General features: G+C 37.1%; 2 protein-coding genes across 14 annotated transcripts in view; one reads left to right on the top strand and one right to left on the bottom strand.

Annotated features, from left to right (window-relative positions):
• The window catches only part of TEX14 (testis expressed 14, intercellular bridge forming factor), a 59,228-nt gene extending 54,992 nt beyond the window's left edge, over positions 1-4,236 (bottom strand). For all 13 annotated transcript variants that reach the window (XR_009960461.1, XR_009960462.1, XR_009960463.1 and 10 more), the window contains exons 1-2: positions 4,170-4,236; positions 2,567-2,622 (exon numbers count right to left, since the gene is read on the bottom strand). Coding sequence is in view for 9 of the 13 variants with exons in the window: in XM_062592743.1 (XP_062448727.1) it covers positions 2,567-2,578 (12 nt within the window). In the remaining 4 variants the exon portion in view is untranslated. The remainder of the gene's footprint in view (positions 1-2,566; positions 2,623-4,169) is intronic.
• Positions 4,237-4,495: 259 nt separating this feature from the next.
• The window catches only part of PPM1E (protein phosphatase, Mg2+/Mn2+ dependent 1E), a 68,633-nt gene continuing 56,571 nt past the window's right edge, over positions 4,496-16,557 (top strand). Inside the window, exon 1 of the mRNA XM_062592869.1 lies at positions 4,496-4,926. Coding sequence (XP_062448853.1) covers positions 4,565-4,926 — 362 coding nt within the window. The 5' untranslated portion in view covers positions 4,496-4,564. The remainder of the gene's footprint in view (positions 4,927-16,557) is intronic.

The following is a 16,557-nucleotide window of genomic DNA, read 5'->3' as shown; positions in this document are numbered from 1 at the left end:
GGTGGTATGTGGTCAGCTCTGTTTTGCTAAGACAATCCCATGGGCACTAATCTACAGACACACTTCAATATGTCAGTCAAAGATTTTATGACATAAAAAATATCATCTTTGCCTTTGTTAAAGGGAAGCCAGGTATGTTGTGCTCTATCTGATTCTGTAGTGTTCCAGACCTGTTGTCAGTCATTTTGAAGGGCTAGTTTCTCACAGTATTTTTTTGCACTGGTTCTTTCTTCCATATACATTTCTGCAATAGATTTCCAAATCTAACTAAATAGTCATGGACCGATAACCTGTTTCTCACTATTGCTATTCATAGAACCTCCTTTCCTAAACTTGGGTCTGAATGGAAGGTTGCAAATGGAATTTTCCTTTAGAATGGGACTGGAAGTTTCCATGACAGCTGAGAGTGGGATTCAGGCCTGAAATCTTTTGTTTTGCAACGGATATGGATATTCAGAATAATCTTTGAATATGAAAATTGAAAAGCTGTTTTAGCCTCAAAAATCAGAGAGAAAGATAGACATGGACCTTGGTGCTTAGAAATATCCTAATACAGTACTTATGATGGTAAACGAGCCAGTCAATCTACAGTGACAGAAATTATTGTGCTTTTAAAACTGCAGTTGAAAAAAGACCAAACCTAAGAAAATTAATTGGAGCTTGCTACAGGTTATAAATGAGAGCCCCTTCACCATATTCTTTCCAAATTCTTCCTGACCTTATTCTTAACTAATTATTTCAATGAAGTAGAAGAATAATTGTCTCACTGAGTTTTAAGAACTATAACAAAAATTCAGACTATGGGCCACTCTTGCAGAGTGGGATAGACATTCATATGTTTTTGAAAAGAGTTATCAACAACTACATATTGATATATTCCTTTTACATTCACAAGGTGAGCAATATTGATTAAATGAACAAGTATAAAGAATTGCATATTTTTTCAACACCATATTATAAGCACCATACCATATATTATCCCATACACCACTCTACAGGAAATTCAACAGTAGAAGTGCCTTCAGAATGAGAACAGCTAAAAGCTTGGAAATACTTGCTTTTATGGTGGTTTCATCTGGCCAGGAAAACAGAACACAGCTTCTAAAATTACCTCTGGTTTATTGCAAAAGCCCTACTTTTTAAAGAGATCACTTCAGAAAGGCAATTTGTTTACAATTAGGTTTTTCCAACTTACTCTATTGTATAGTATCAGAAAAAATATAACACAGGTATATTAAAGTATTGCAAAATGCTTCTTAATGCTCTCCCCCTTTTTTGATTTGTCAGTGTACAACAATTACTTCCAAATGTTAAAAAAAATTTTTTTATAAAGTGCTTCATCTTGCACTCCATACAATTCAGGTCACCTCCCCAAGGCCTGCTCAAACTCTGCTTATTCCTCACTAGCAAAATCAGAAAGAAGACGACATATTTTTAAGGCTAAAATAAAACAGATTTTTTTTCCAGCACAACATTGTAAAATCTTTTTTTAAAACATGATGAAGTCAAAAAGGATACAAACACTTCTATTTCCTTCTCAGGTCAGGTGGAAGTCTCTACTTCATCTCTATTTGATAATGTGTAGCAAACCAACGATTTCAGACTCAATATGTTATGAATTGTGAATTTACTCCATACACCTAACCTTATCACCTAAGAGCCATTCATACTGCTGTTACCTAGCAATCTAGAATGCATTAAAGCATTTTAAATTTAGCCTCCAGAGTTACTAAACACTGAAAAAAAATAACACCAAACACACCTTTTTTAGATCAGTGATTTACCTGACAACAAATTGTATTTAGAGTTTCCTTTTCTGGACAGCAGTAAAATACCAGTGTGAATACCTTCTGCGTTAATTGCCCACCCTGTTGTCTGCACAGTGAACCGATAGCATGTTCCTGGCTGCTTAACTTAGCCATACCACCCACAGTTACCATATGTTCTATGTTGCAGGTTAATAAGAATGGTTTTTCACCTTCCCTCCCAGAAACAAATGTCACTATGGCTTACAGCCATAAGCTCTTTATTTAATATTAAAGTAAAATGTTAGTAACTTGACAGTAGTGCCAAAACTTGACAAAGTATCCTGAGTACAAAGTTCTACTCTAGTTCATTTTAATTAGTGTCCTTTGCAATTAGACAACTGATGAAAAGCACATGGGGACAGCCAGGATGAATCAAGGACATCTGGTAACTTTAGCATTTCAATATGAAACAGAGTAGGTATTACTCTGATACTCTTATGTGCTGTTTAAAACAACTCAGAAATAAACTATTTATACAATTAAAATAAAAAAAAAAAAGGAGAGACAATCTACACAATTTTTGAAATTTTTTCTGGATAGTCTTAGTTGATATTTGTCATACAACATGAAGCTGGTTACACATCTTTTTGAAGTAACTGCTACTTCCCTAAGATACTGCAGTAATAAGAATTTTCTGAATTGAGATCACAATACACTAAGATTAGCAGGAGTATAGTGTCTTAGAAACTCCACGTGTCTCTGAATTACTAGTGAAAAATGAATATTGTTGAACTTAAAACTCCTTTTTGGATGCTTACATTGATATGCATTCTCTTGAGGCTTCTGACTCACTGATGATGCAGTACACACAGACCTAAAAAATAGAAAATGAAACCCAGGGATGACATCATCAGCTGCAACTATGAGCTGTCTCTTCAGAAAGCACTGCTACTTTTCTAACCCTCAAGCCATCCTGACATTCTTAAATAAATGAATGTTAAATTGAAAGTATATAAATGGTATACTGAAAAAAATTGCTTAGAGACATATACTTTCAGGAGAAGCTATGCAATTTTGTATCACTTTAATAGCTTTTGGCTGTGAAAGACTAAGACCAACTGTGAAAATCACATTTTTAACTCTCATGGCTTTTACATATTCACAAGATTGCAATATGATCGGTCAGTGCAGTTGCCGGAAATATTCTAAAGTTAGTTTGGCTCTGAAATAATAATCTACCAAACAGAAGACAAATTTACAGCAGCACCTGACACGCAGAGGTAATTACTACAATGCAGATAACAACAAGTTCCAGTAAGCTACTGTTCTCATTACAATCCATTAAAAATTGAGACTTGTAATTTGGCTATTTTTTAAGGTCTATCTGACATTAAGGATAGAATTCCCTCCCACATGTACAAGCTATTTTAAATGTGTGATAGTTGTACCTGTTCATTGTTGATATTTATGGATCTGATAGCTCTGAAAATAGCTTTTCAGTAGCAATGAATAAAATAAAATACTTTTCATAAATGGAAGATATTTATTAGACAGCACTTGGTTAATCCCACTGACTAACCGTAACTTTTAATTCAGTGTAATATCTTCAGCTACTTATGAACTCCCATTTGCCAGAACATCTAATGTGTAGATATAATGTATATGCTTATGAATTCATATTGCTGTTCATACGTCAACCCTGAGAACAGCTAAACATTAGAAATTTTGTTGCTAAGTGTTGGAAATCAATAGATATGACCTAAAAGCTCCTCTTCCTAGAAATATGAGGAACTATTTCAGAAAGTAAGAACTGAGAGGCTGAGGGGCTCTCAGCCTAACGAGGTTCAGGTTAATTTTTCTTCTGATTGAACCAAACTTAAGTCTGAGCTCCACAAAACAGTCCCTCTGAGGCATTAGGTCCATTGGCTGCACGTGCAACGGCAACGAGTTTGTAGAGAGGACTTTTTGCTGAAGTACTATGTATTTAATTGCACATTTCCCTCATGCTAATCCATTCAAGTTTCCAAAATATTCTTAGAGACTTGGTCTGTGGCGCTAAGGCCGGAACTGCCAGCTCCGAGGGGCAATTATGCTCGGCACACCAGAAAGCTAAGGCAGGCTGCCCTCTGCCATGGCAACGGCGCTCTGTTTACCCTCCTGCCCTGACCTAGCAGAGGGAGGAGAGCCCATGGAGAAGACACTGGCGCCGGAAATGATGAACACAAGGGAAATCCTGAGGCAGAGATTAGGTAATAGGGAATTTGCTCTCAGGTTTCCTTCGGGTTCCTGTGAGGAACCTACGCGTCTGGCTGCCTTCGCATGACTCATCACATCGGCGCGGCTGTCAGCCTGCCTGCCCCCCGCCCGCCTCCCGCCGGCTCCCCCCCCTCCTTCCCTCCCCCACCGTGGATTTATTCTCACCCCCTGGGCACGTCCTGGTCCGCTACCGCCGCAGTCCCTCAGCGTCAGCCGGATCGCCCCCCTCCCCCCCCCCCCGGAACCGCCGGCCGTTGGGACCGGCCGTTGAGGCTCGCGCTCCCCCCCGCGCCGGCCGTTGAGGCTCGCGCTCCTCCCCCCCGCCCCCCAGCGCCGGCCGTTGGGGCGCGCGCTCCTCCCCCTCCCCCTCATCCCCGTCAGCGCCGGCCGTTGGGGCGCGCGCTCCCCCTCCCCCCGCCCGCGGCGTGCGCGGGCCCGCTCGGGAGCGCGCGCGCAGCGCGGGCTGGGCAGGCGGCGGGCAGGCGGCTACCCGGCGGCGGGCGGGAGCTCTCTGCGGGCGCAGTGCTGATCCGCCGGCGGGCAGCCGGGAATGCGAAGCAATGGCCGCTGGCGGCTCGGGCAGTAACAGCGGCGGCGGCAGCGCGGAGGAGAAGAGCTACCGCCGCTTCCTCGAGCTTTTCTTGGGCGAGTTCCGCGGGCCCTTCGGGGTAGAGCCGGCGCCGGCTCCCCCGCCCGCCGCTGCCGACGCCGCGGCCCCCGCTGCCGAGGACCCCGGGGCAGAAGGAGAAGCGGGAACGGCCGGGGAGGCGGAGGAGGGCGACGCCGGGGACCCTCGGCCGCCCACCCCGCCGCCGCCGCCCCCACCGCTGCCGCCGCTGCCCCGGCCGCTCTCGGAGTACATCACGGAGGAGGAGGTGGAGGGCGAGTGCCTGGACCTCTGCCTGCAGCAGCTCTACAAGTAGTGAGTGCCGGGCGGAGAGGAGGTGGAGGGCAGGGCATGGGGCTGAGGGGGACCCCCGCCCCTTGCAGGGGGTCGAGGGCAGGGCATGGGGCTGAGGGGACCCCTCCTTGGTAGGGCGTGGGGCTGAGGAAGGACCCCCCCCCCACCACCACCACCAAGGCGGGAGGTCGAGGGCAAGGTGTGGGGCTGAGGCGAGGGCAGGGGGCCTGGGGAGGGAAAGGTCTCCGAGACAAGGAGCTGGAGACTTTAGTGGTGCTGAGCGGCTCAGGATCTTTTCTCCGTGCCCTGTTTCCCCCTCCCCCAAACACGCCGCTGCGCCCGCCTGCCCCTTCCCCCCCCCGGGACGGGGAGCGAAGAGGGGAAGCGAATGGGCAGAGGGGGGCTGTGAGCATCCATCTGGAGAGCAGCTTGCTCGGGGAGGAACAGTGGTGGGGGAGATGTCTCACGCTCTGGTGCCAAAACAGGAGGGGGGCTTGGCTGGGGTTGATTGTATCGAGGCTTGAAATTGAAATGTGCCCCGCATGAGGATTTGCAAATGGGGAAACCTCTGCCAAGAAACAAAGAGGGGGAGAACGAGAGGAAAGGAAAGAGAATCCCCCCCCTCCCCAGGAAAAAAAAAATCAAGAAAACTGCACTGTGCGTTTACTGATCAGGAGGGAAGAGGAGTAGGAAGCCTTAGGAGAAAGCTCTCCATGATCGTGGGGCTGTTCCTGCTGTCAGCCGGGGGAAGCCAGCTCTGGTGTGTTCTGTACAGAGGCAGTTTCCAGACCTGTGCTTTCTGAAAGGCTGGTGCATAAAGAGGAAACAGATGGGATCTATTCGCAGTGTGAAAAGTCTGTGGACTGAAACCTAAAGATCAGTTACCAGTGTTTTATACTGCGCTCAGCTTTGGCTTTGAAGGCTTGAAATAGAAATGGTTGTTAGTGGCGTTTCTTTAGGAACCTTTTAAAACTGATGCCACAGGAGGAGACAAATGAACCTGTGAAAATATGCATGGCACACCGGGGAGCTTTCTGCCATTGAACTGATAATTGTAATGAGAGGTGTTACTCAGCCGCAAAAATAAATAAATAAAATAAAAGAATCAGGTTTTACAACTGCACGATCTGTTTCTATTCAATTCTAATCTACCCTCTGCGTTTGTGGATGACAGGGCAACCCAATGATAGCTGTAAGGACAAAGCTCTCCCATTCACACATGCTCACCCTGCCACGTTCAGAAAGTCTTTCTCCTGAGCCTAACAGCAAATTCAAAGAATGTGATAGGGAGCATAGTGACAAGACCTTTACACGTATTCGGATTTTTTGTCTGTTTTTAACGCACTTGTAAAATCAAAAGTCAGATTAGTTTCAATAAAGTTTTAGACATAGAACAGATTATTTCGAAGCATTCTTTAAACTATATTAAACGATTTTGAGCTTGATTTTACTCCCCCCCCCCCAATGCTCCCGTATTCCAGGACAGGCAGATTTAGACTTCCCGGTATCTGAGGCCCTTCTTCATGGATTAAATTAAATTACGCAAAGACATTTTGAGAGGATTTTGTGTGTATAGGGGTAGCTCTTTTCTGTGTGTTTTTTTTTCTTTCCCCCAGCCTTTTGTATAAATATTTTGATGGCTACTGAGTGAAGTGTTTCCTTGCTTAGGTTCTCATGAAATAAATTCTGATTTTCTTTGATAGACCCCTACATTATGAAGCAAAAGGCAGAATCTACTTCAAAATTAAGGGAGGAGGAGATCATATTGGAAGAAAATTTCCAAAAGCCCTAAATATTTTATTTGTTAATGTTTAAAAATGCATTTTCAAGTAGTAAATTAATCTTTTAACTGAAGATTCATTGACATTAATTTATCTCATTAGTTAATATTTTTAGATGTTTCAAAAATTACATTTTTCAGTTAACGTCTTACAAGCTAAATTTAGTAACTTTTTGTACTGTGAACTAAACTGAAATAACTTTTTCTTGAGACATGATGGACTATGAGGTAAGGGCACATGTATAAACGTGTTCTACAGGTCTAAGTATTGTTTCTTTAGTGTATATACTCCAGTCACCAAAGAAATTTAAAACTCATAATACTATAAAACTGATGAAAATAGAATGATTCCCTCTCTTTGTAGCTAAGGGTTCAATTTGCCATGAGACTCCAGAGATGAGAAACTTTATGCATGTAAGTATAGCTACTCTTGGGCCAAATAGTTACGACAGCATTTAAAAAAAAATGTGCATATGAAAACTCATGTGAAGAGGAATTCTTTATTGGTATATTGTTAGCAAGGAAGGGTATATTGTGAAGGCACATTTTCTGTAACTATGTTAATCAAATGACTGGTTTGCAGTATATGTTGTGAGCAGATAAAACTCATTACTGTGAAAATCCAGCAGCTGTTTTTCAGCTATTTTAAGCACACTGCTTTAGTTCTTTTTGAAGGAAGGAAGACTGTCTCAGAAATGAATACATATTGCCAGTCATGAAAAAAGTCTTTTGCCATTGTACGCATCACCATCAAGAGAGTTCCTATTTATGAAGCTTTTCTATTATTTTCCAAAAGACTCATATTCCCCTTTGAGATTTCCAGTTTCTAGTTTCCTTCTAGAGACAGCATATGCTTGGAAACTTAAATTAATGTGATTTTTGTATCTGTTTAAATGCCACAAAATGTGTACTGTATGTTTTCTCAGTGAGCCACAACAGAATGAAACAGCTCAATAGAAGATGTGAGAAGGTATGAAAGAACCTAAAAAGAATAACTTTTAAGCAGCTGCATTGGAACAGTGCTGATAGATAATCATAAAATAAATATTCAAACTGTATCTTTGAAATTGTTTCTGTATAGAAATAATTTAAATAAAGGACTTAATCTTACATCAGATGAATATGAGATCCCATTGTTTTCTTCTACTGAGTCAGGAGTAGATCTAATTTCTGACTTATTTTAGTCGTAGAAGTTACTTTATTTAACAAACTTATAGATAACAAACTCTTTCTCTTCCTACTAGTACTTTTATTGAATTTAACGTATTTAAAAAGCTGGTTCTTGAGAAGACATTTGAAAACTAATCAACAAAGTTGTGTTTGTGAAGGGAGAGGAGGGCCAGATGGAGGATAGTAGAAGAGCACCAGATCGTCCTATACTCAATGAGGTGATTGACATGCTTTTACTTTTAATTTGGGGGTGAAAGATAGCACGTCTAAAGGATATTCTTTTTTTAAAAAAAATAAAATCTCTAAACTCTAATTAGAGATTTTCATCTCCAATGAAACATCCTAGTTTTGATTTTAAGATACAGGGCTGCTAAGAGGTGTGTGAGATGTGCCTTCACAGAAAAGTTAAATAGCAAATCTTTAGAAGACGGGTCCCTGGGAGGAACAAATTTATCTTGCTGTCATACTTTTTTTTTCAGTACAGAAATAATTAAGAAAAATCCAGTTGGATGTTGTTCTGCATGTGTCTTGTTTTTTTGCCTCCATCTCAAACTTTAATGGAAAAAAATATGGTCAGTGTCACTTGTAGATTTAGGTTTACTTTCAGTGCTTTTGGTGATAGAAATTTTGCTTTTAAATATTTATTCAAAAATTTATAGTGAACTTAAAGTAGACCTATTCTTTCAGTCACAAGATTTGTCTAAGATTGTATTAAAAATATCTAAATATTATGCCCCCTTCAAAGCTTAACTAAGGTGCTGATGACCAAATTTTGAGGATTTCAGAAATCTTTCTCTAACTCAGAATATGAAAAGAAAAAATTCATAAGCATGGCTCATTTAGATTTCTTTGCAGAACACTATGCAACACTCCAGTATAATGGTAGACACCAAGTTTAGGATTGAAGAAATGCAAGACTTAATTTTTAAAATCTCACTTAACTTTTTTTTTTTTTTTTTTTTTTAAGGTATTCTTATTTAGGTTTGAGTATTCCTTACCTTCTTTTTTTTTCTTTTTTCTTTTTTTTTTCATAGCAAGACTGTAATATAGACTCAGCCTTTTAATACTGAACCTATGTAAAATGCAGGTGGTAAATTTAAAGTAACTTTTTTTCTTTCTTCCTCTTTCAACTTTCAGTTTTAATTTAAAATGGAAAAACTTTTTGTGGTAATCTTACATCAACATTAGTCTTTTTTTTTTTTTTTAAGTAAGCTCTTCACTTGAAAATGCGTGTTTTGCCTGCTGTCTCCATCACTTACGACTGAAGACACTAGCTTCTCCTTTTAAAAAGCAGATGTACATTTTTTTTTAAACCTTCCTTCTTAATCATTGTTGTATGAAAGCTAGCATTGTCGTCACTGTCTGTAAAGTAAAGTTCATGCTCTAAGTCATGTTGGCTTTCTACCATTATAAAATAGGATGTGATGTTTTACTTTTGTTTTTTTTTAATGTGTATTATAGTCTAGTCTGTTGATTGCAATCTGAAAACCTCTATAGGAAATATAACAATGCTGTTTGTCTTCTCTATTTAGCACAATGGCTGTCAGAAAAAAAAAAAAAGAAAAGAAAACCCATCTTTTTTAAGCTGGTATTTGTTTCATCTTCTTTTGTGTGGTTTTATAATGGAAGCAATGGTGATACTATTGGCATATGTTCACAGTAAACAAGTAGATATTGTTTGCATCTCTTTTGGGAGTTTTCAAATGGTTAAGGATTTTGACAGAGACTATTAGATTCCCTCCTCCCATGTCCCCAGCTCTGTTGATCATTAGGTTCTACACTTTAGCATAGCTATTTCCTTAGACCCCCCTCCAAGATCAAGAATCTTTTTCTGAGGGTAGTTTTTGAGCTGGTGGCTGCAAGGCATGTGCTAGATGTGTGTGGTAAGGTGTAGAATTATGTGGAAGTGATTGGCTGTTCCTATTATCCTCAGATTCAAGGGATTTTGGTCCTAGAACCCTGATGCTTTTGTGGCTCAGGGAGATTTTGTGGAGAAATTCCAAAATAATATGGAGAAAATAAAGAGATCTTTTGTATTGTTATTAATACTTTCTTACTCTTTTAAATAAGCTGCTATTATCTACTATGGCATTAGGCTCATAAATTGCATGGTGGTGATGTAGTACTCAGAGATGGGCGTGTTTCATAAACTTTAGACTAGAAATCATTATAATCTACAAATACTGGCATTTGGTGATGATCATTTTCAAAACCTGACTACTGGTTTGAACAGATTCTTTAAGTTGCTTTCAAGACATCTTCAGTTCGTGCTACCGCTCATTTAAAAATATTGAATCAAATCAGATATTTTGATACTCCTTTAAAAAAGGATTATTGTCTAAAATGAGCTATTGAAATTCTAGATTTACATTTTGTAATGGTTATTATAGTAGTGACATTTCAAACTTAATACTAATTTATGATTAACATGAGTTTTTGAGGTGCCATGGTAACTATACTTAAAAGTCACTTTGTGTTGCTTTAAAAAAACCTCAGTAAACACCTTATGGAAATACAAGCTTTTCAGTGAAATTTTCTATTGGTGCAGCAAAGGGAAATAAGTTAATTAGATGCTTTTCCATATAGATTTTTTTCTTGTCCAAGAGTAATTTGCATAGATCCTATTACTCCTAGTGAAGTTGTTGGCCTTTGCACACATGGGTATTGATTGATTAGACCTGCCTTCTTCTGCCTTTTTGTTTGTTTGTTTGTTTTTTGGACCTTATGACCCATTGTTGAAACTAGTTTGGATTATCAAGAGGCAATCTATACATGATCGTGTATAATAAATTTGATGTGTAATTTGTTACTTCTTACTTATAAAACACCTCAAAACCTTTCACCAACCAATATCTTACCAGCTATACAGACTCTTGACTATCTTTTGGATGTGATGAGGCCACATTAGATTTCATTCCTCTACAGAGATTGCTTAATAAGTTTTGAAAGTTTAGCCTTTTGTCCATGTCAAAGCCCAGATAACTGCATTCTAGTTATATTCTTCCTATGCAAACTGTGTCTGGAGTTACACTTCGATACACTGCACTTTTTCACACGAACACATTTGGAATGTTTCTCTGTGTTGTCAAAAACAAATTTCAAATAATTTCAAAAATTTCAGATATTTCTAATTCTTCCATAAAAATTATATTTTTTTTGCACAAAGAAATCTTTGCACAGGATACCCCTGTCCTTAAAATATCTTACTGTATTTGCCTTTAACAATAGGAGAATATTTCTCCACTGACACTTTGAAGAAATTATATTCTACTTTTTTGAGGTGCTTTTCATAGAAGATTTAAAGACATTTGCTTTGCACTGTATTAATAGATGTTTTATTGTCCTGACTGACAGTTCTATCACTGGAGTATTATTTTATTTCTTACATGATTACTGGGCATGTAAACAGATGAGGAGAGTGCAATTTATTCCTATATTTAACGTCACTATGAAATGATCATTGGCTGTTCTGTATCTTCTATTTATTTTGTCTGCATGCTGGTCTTCTCTTGTGAAGAATTTTCACTGTCTAGGGAAGATATGTGAAAAATGAGATGAAATGGAATTAGGACTTTAAAACATCAGATGTTCTTTGAACCACACTCTAAGTCTGTCTTATGCAATGCAATCATGATTATGTAATGCAGATGGATATAAAAATACATGTTTCTTGGACAATATGTGTCCATGACATGTTATAACCTATGATATGCTACTGAACTATAAATGGTCATTTTTACATAATATTGTACCCTATTTCTGGTTTAACTGAAATCAACTACTAAATAAATATTTAATTTTTTTTGATTATAACACTTAGCAATTATACAAAATGAATGCAGATTGTAGGCTTGTTTTCCAGAAACATTTCCGCTACACTTGTACTTTATTAGGAAGAAGAAACATCACCCACTTCTAAAAAGGCATTTCATAAAGAAGTAATCATCAGTCATAAACTAGAACTGCAAGGGAAATAGTTGCCCTTGGGTACTTCAATAATTAATACTGAAGTTAAATGAGTGAGCTAGATTGCAGGATTACTTCAGTTTATGTTTATATTGGATGGAAAACAGCTGAAGGCAACTAGTGATTGAGTAACTGAACCAATGTTTTAAGCTCTGCTACTTCTCATCAGTTCTGATCCCTGCATGCAATCAGTGGAAAAGTTTATTTCTTGTGGTAGAGTAGGATTAAGAAGTTGACTGCTAAATTCTGATCATGGGAAAAGTGTACTTGATTTCAGAGAGCCATAATGAACTGGAAAACACTTGCATTTTCTTGTAGCTGTAATCATAATAAAAAGTGTTCTATGAATTGGATAAAATTATGGGCAGCTGCTTAAAACTCACTTTCTTAGATAATATTATTTTGAAGATATTTTTTCTGGCCTTTTATGATCCAGTAAAGTCTGTTAAGTTGTATTTCACATTTTTTGCAAGGTTAGTTTCTTTTAGTATAAATTTACAATACAGAATTTGACTACCTTCTTGCATTTGTAAAAGTTATTTTTTTTTATAAGCTCTGTACTTCCATCATGACTAAAAATAGAAGCAGCCTATAATCACAGGGCTTGGCATTTTAACTCCTTGGCACTGTCTCTAGGGCTGTTCCTTTCACCTCAGGCTATGACCTTCTTGTTGAAGTTCAAAGTTTTGAAATGAGTGTGGTAAGCTATTATTCATTAGTGTTATGAACAATGTACTCTATACATTACATTAATTAGCTTCTGGAATGATTATTTTCCTTTCAATCTTAACTTGAAATTGTAGATGGCAAAAAAGCCTCCACCCTCTATTTTAGAATCTACCAAATAGCTATCTAACATAAATAGAATCTAACAAATAATTACATTTTTTCCTTTTCTAGTTTGCAACAGAGAAAATGCTAGGTAACTAAAATTACTTTTTTTTCAAATGTACCAGCTTTGCATGCAATGAGCTTTTGCTACATTAACCATTGTTTGATATCGAAGAGCTGCCGTTCTTACCAGATGTTTAATTAGATGATAATGGTGATAAGACTCGTAATACTAATTACTTTTTTAAAAGAAAATATTTTGTGTATTAGTTTGCAATAATCAGGGAAACCTTGTTCAGTTCCTATTGAAATCTATGGGCTCAGTTGAAGATAATGGCATAATATCTTGAATTCTTACCTACATTAACAAGTAGGAGTTTATATCTTGCGTTATATATGTAGGTAAGTGTGTATGATTAGTGTGTTAAATATTTTTAAACAAAAGCCTTTATCAACTTTTATTATAAGTAGTGTCGTGTTTAAAAGATCTAATCATTATGGTTGAGGTACGAATCTGATTGAATGCAGGTATTCATATATAAAAGCTCTTATCTCAAAGTGTTTACTCTATCAGCTCTTACTACCGCTTTCTTCTTGAAAACTGCAGAAAATCTTATGTGTTAGGTAATGAGAAGTCAGAAGCTCTATATTTCTAGAGATTATCAGAAACACACTGTTGTTCAGTGAATGAGCATGCTTTGTGCTTTTAGAACCCTGGTGCTCTAAGTTGTTCTTAGTTCTGCTTTTTCACGGCAATCTATTCCATAGAGAATAAAAGATGTATCTATTATCAGATGAATTTAAATCCTCTTCTTGCTGAAACCCCCAAAATGTTTGTTAAAACAGATTTTAAAAGGAAGTGGATTGGCCCTAGCCTCAACATTCAAATGTGAATTTTTAGTGAAGATCCCCCTAAAAGAAATGAGCACTGATATAAATGCTGAGCTGCATTAGTAAGGTTAGTTCATGTTAACTTCCAATAAGTATTTATTACAGTAGTTAATGTGATAAAGATCATTTTTACAGAACATCTGTTTTAAAATTTTGACAAATAGAAGCAATGACAAAAAGTTGCTTGTGCGTGTGATTCCTCAAATGGCAAACAATACTAACTAATGGTAGTTTTAATGTGCCCCCAAAGTCCTGAGGTATACTGAAGCCTTAGAAAAGCTAAGAAAAAGTGAGACCTATACATCTTATAGGTCACAAGAGAGAAGGAACAGCCTTCTACACTCCCCTGACAAAATACTTAAAATAGTGAGCTCTGTTCTCTTGCCTTTAACCTCTTACCTCAATGGTAGGAAGCATATAAGGTCCATGAAAAGAATCCTCTTCCACTTAAACAGAGGGTTAGACTTATCGATACATAGCACTGCTGCAATTCTCATTGAAATGAGTAGAGAAAAGAATACACAATTTACAAGAGATTCTGGCTCTGGATATGTACTTTGGAATTTTTGGTTGGAGAGGAGAACTTAGCCTATTTTAAGTAATCTGATCCTCTTCCCCAGTGCATTGTTCATTTGAGAATGAATTTTAAGTGGTTTAAATTTTCCTCATTGGTGTTAACCTTTTTCATTTTGACTGATTATGAATGACCCAAATGATCATATAGAATATTTAAAATCTTGCTAATTACATTGTATACTAATTTTAGAATAACATTTTTGGAAGTTAGATACTTTTGATGTTAGCACCTCACAAAACAGAGTTGGTGCAATTCACATCCACTTTGTCTTTATAAGTGATGATATTTATAACATGCAATATAATCCTTTTTTAAAAACATGAAGTAAACAACAGTTGTAAATCTAGTTGCGGGGATTCAAGAAAATATATTCTACAAAACTACCAAACACCCTAAAATATGTGCCCCCTTCCTCCCCTCAATCTTCCAAACTCTCCCTATGTCTTGGGCAAGATGAAGTGTGTCAACAAAAGGAACAAGAATAGGCATTTTAAACTTAAAAAACACCTCTTATGTTGATCCTAAGTAAATTTGCATCCTAAATTTTCAACTGAAAAATTAATACAGAAGGCAATGCAATTTAAAGATTTTGATTATATTTGTGCGTGTTTTTATATTTTAATTAGTGTAGGTTTATATTAAAAAGCATTTATTAAAAATATAAAATATATACTTCAAACTGAGTTTTGCATTAGTACATTGAAAACTCTTCAGATTAATTTATTATCCTCTGAAAACTGATGAAGTAATATTATTGCTTGACAGAACTAAATAAAGATAAAGGTTGTCACAGCTCAAGAAATATTGTAATAAGATAGGTTTGTGTGTGTGAGTGTATATATATTTTACTTTCACTTGTCTTTTATTTAAGTTGTCTTAAACACCAACATTTGACCAGTTTCTTTATGTACTCAAACAACCTAGCCAAACAAAAATTCAGAATAAGAAGGGAGGGAAATGTAGTCTCACAGTCTCATTGTTTTTATTACGAAATGGAACAAAATATTAAATTGAAGTAGTTTTGTGTGGGGGTTTTATTTTCTGTTTTTAATTGTGCAAAAAATACCACCTGAAATAGATTAAAAACACCTGTTGAGGAAGTGCAGAAAGAAAAAGGAAAGCATTTTGAGGAAGTCTGCTTTATATTTGTAAAAATATGAAAAAGAGCCGATCAGGTGGTATATAATAATAAAACAGAAAGAGGAAAAAAGAATGAAATAATATCACTACCTGAAATGGCCACCCATGTTCGCTCCATTCATCTCTTGGAGAATGTTTGTCAGTCTGTGAACTGGTCATACACAGTGGACAAACTCATGGAAGTTCTTTTTAACCCTGTTTTGTTGTGTCCGATTTCAATAACTTGTTATGCACTGGAGTATTTATATTTGCTTTCATTTGTTGTAAGATATTAAGGCTTTGCTATCACTTTGAAACTTTTAGGTTTTGAATGATCTGGTACTTTCTTACCTTCTGGTTTTCCTGTATGTTTGCTATTAATACCCTGTTACTACTTGCAGGCATTTTTCAATGAACTTTTTTTTTTTTTTTTTTTTTTTTTTTAATCTTTAACTCAGTTGTGAAAGTGTGAGTGACCACAAGTCACTCTTGTGGTCCCCTAGTGTATTCTATAATGTGATGTTGTGGATTTTTGGAACGACAGGAATCTGAAAAGTTTATTAATACTTGTAGTAGAAATAAGGATTCAGAGAACTTGCTACAATAAAAGATTGTTGTAGGATTCTTCTTGTGAAGATAATCAAGAAAAGTGAACGCAAATGAATGATATTTTTATTAGAAGCAATATCATAGAATTTCATCTAGTTAAAATGTTTTTCTAGACTCCTGGAATATGTGTAACAGGAATTTGTATTTTGTTTTATGGTTATTAATTTTTGATGACAAAACAATGCTGTCCATTGAAGCAGTAAGGAGTATAAGTTGCTAGTCTCACTTACGCTTGCAAGTGACATTGTAATGAAAATTATTACAATGAGGTGTTTAAAATAGCTACCCCTGCAGTTAATGCAAGTGGCAACAATAAACCTGGAAGTTTAATTGTAGCAACAGCATGATGTAATTATCTTTGCATTTCACAGCTGAATTTTCCTCACAGATGTGCACAAAAAAAAAAATCAATTAATTATAAAATTGACTTGGCATTTTACATCTTTATACTATTGAAAATGCATTTAACAAAGTATAAGCCATCCAAAAATGAGTGGAAAAAAAGCCAATATAGACAATGAATAGGCAGCTTAATTCAGCATTCTCTGCATACTGAGAGCTTCTAAGTTTAGCCAAATGAAGTTAGGCTAAATGAAAAGACATAGGATCTGGCCCTCAAAAAATTCGTACTTTAAAATTCGCACATTCTGTAGTTCCATAAACTCTTCTATTTCAGAAGTGTATTAATTAATCTATTTTTTTGCTCCTT

This window comes from Rhea pennata, chromosome 20, assembly GCF_028389875.1.
Source record: "Rhea pennata isolate bPtePen1 chromosome 20, bPtePen1.pri, whole genome shotgun sequence".
Taxonomy (NCBI): Eukaryota; Metazoa; Chordata; class Aves; order Rheiformes; family Rheidae; genus Rhea; species Rhea pennata.
Note: the sequence above shows the minus strand (reverse complement) of the source record. Positions and strands in the feature narration are given on the sequence as shown.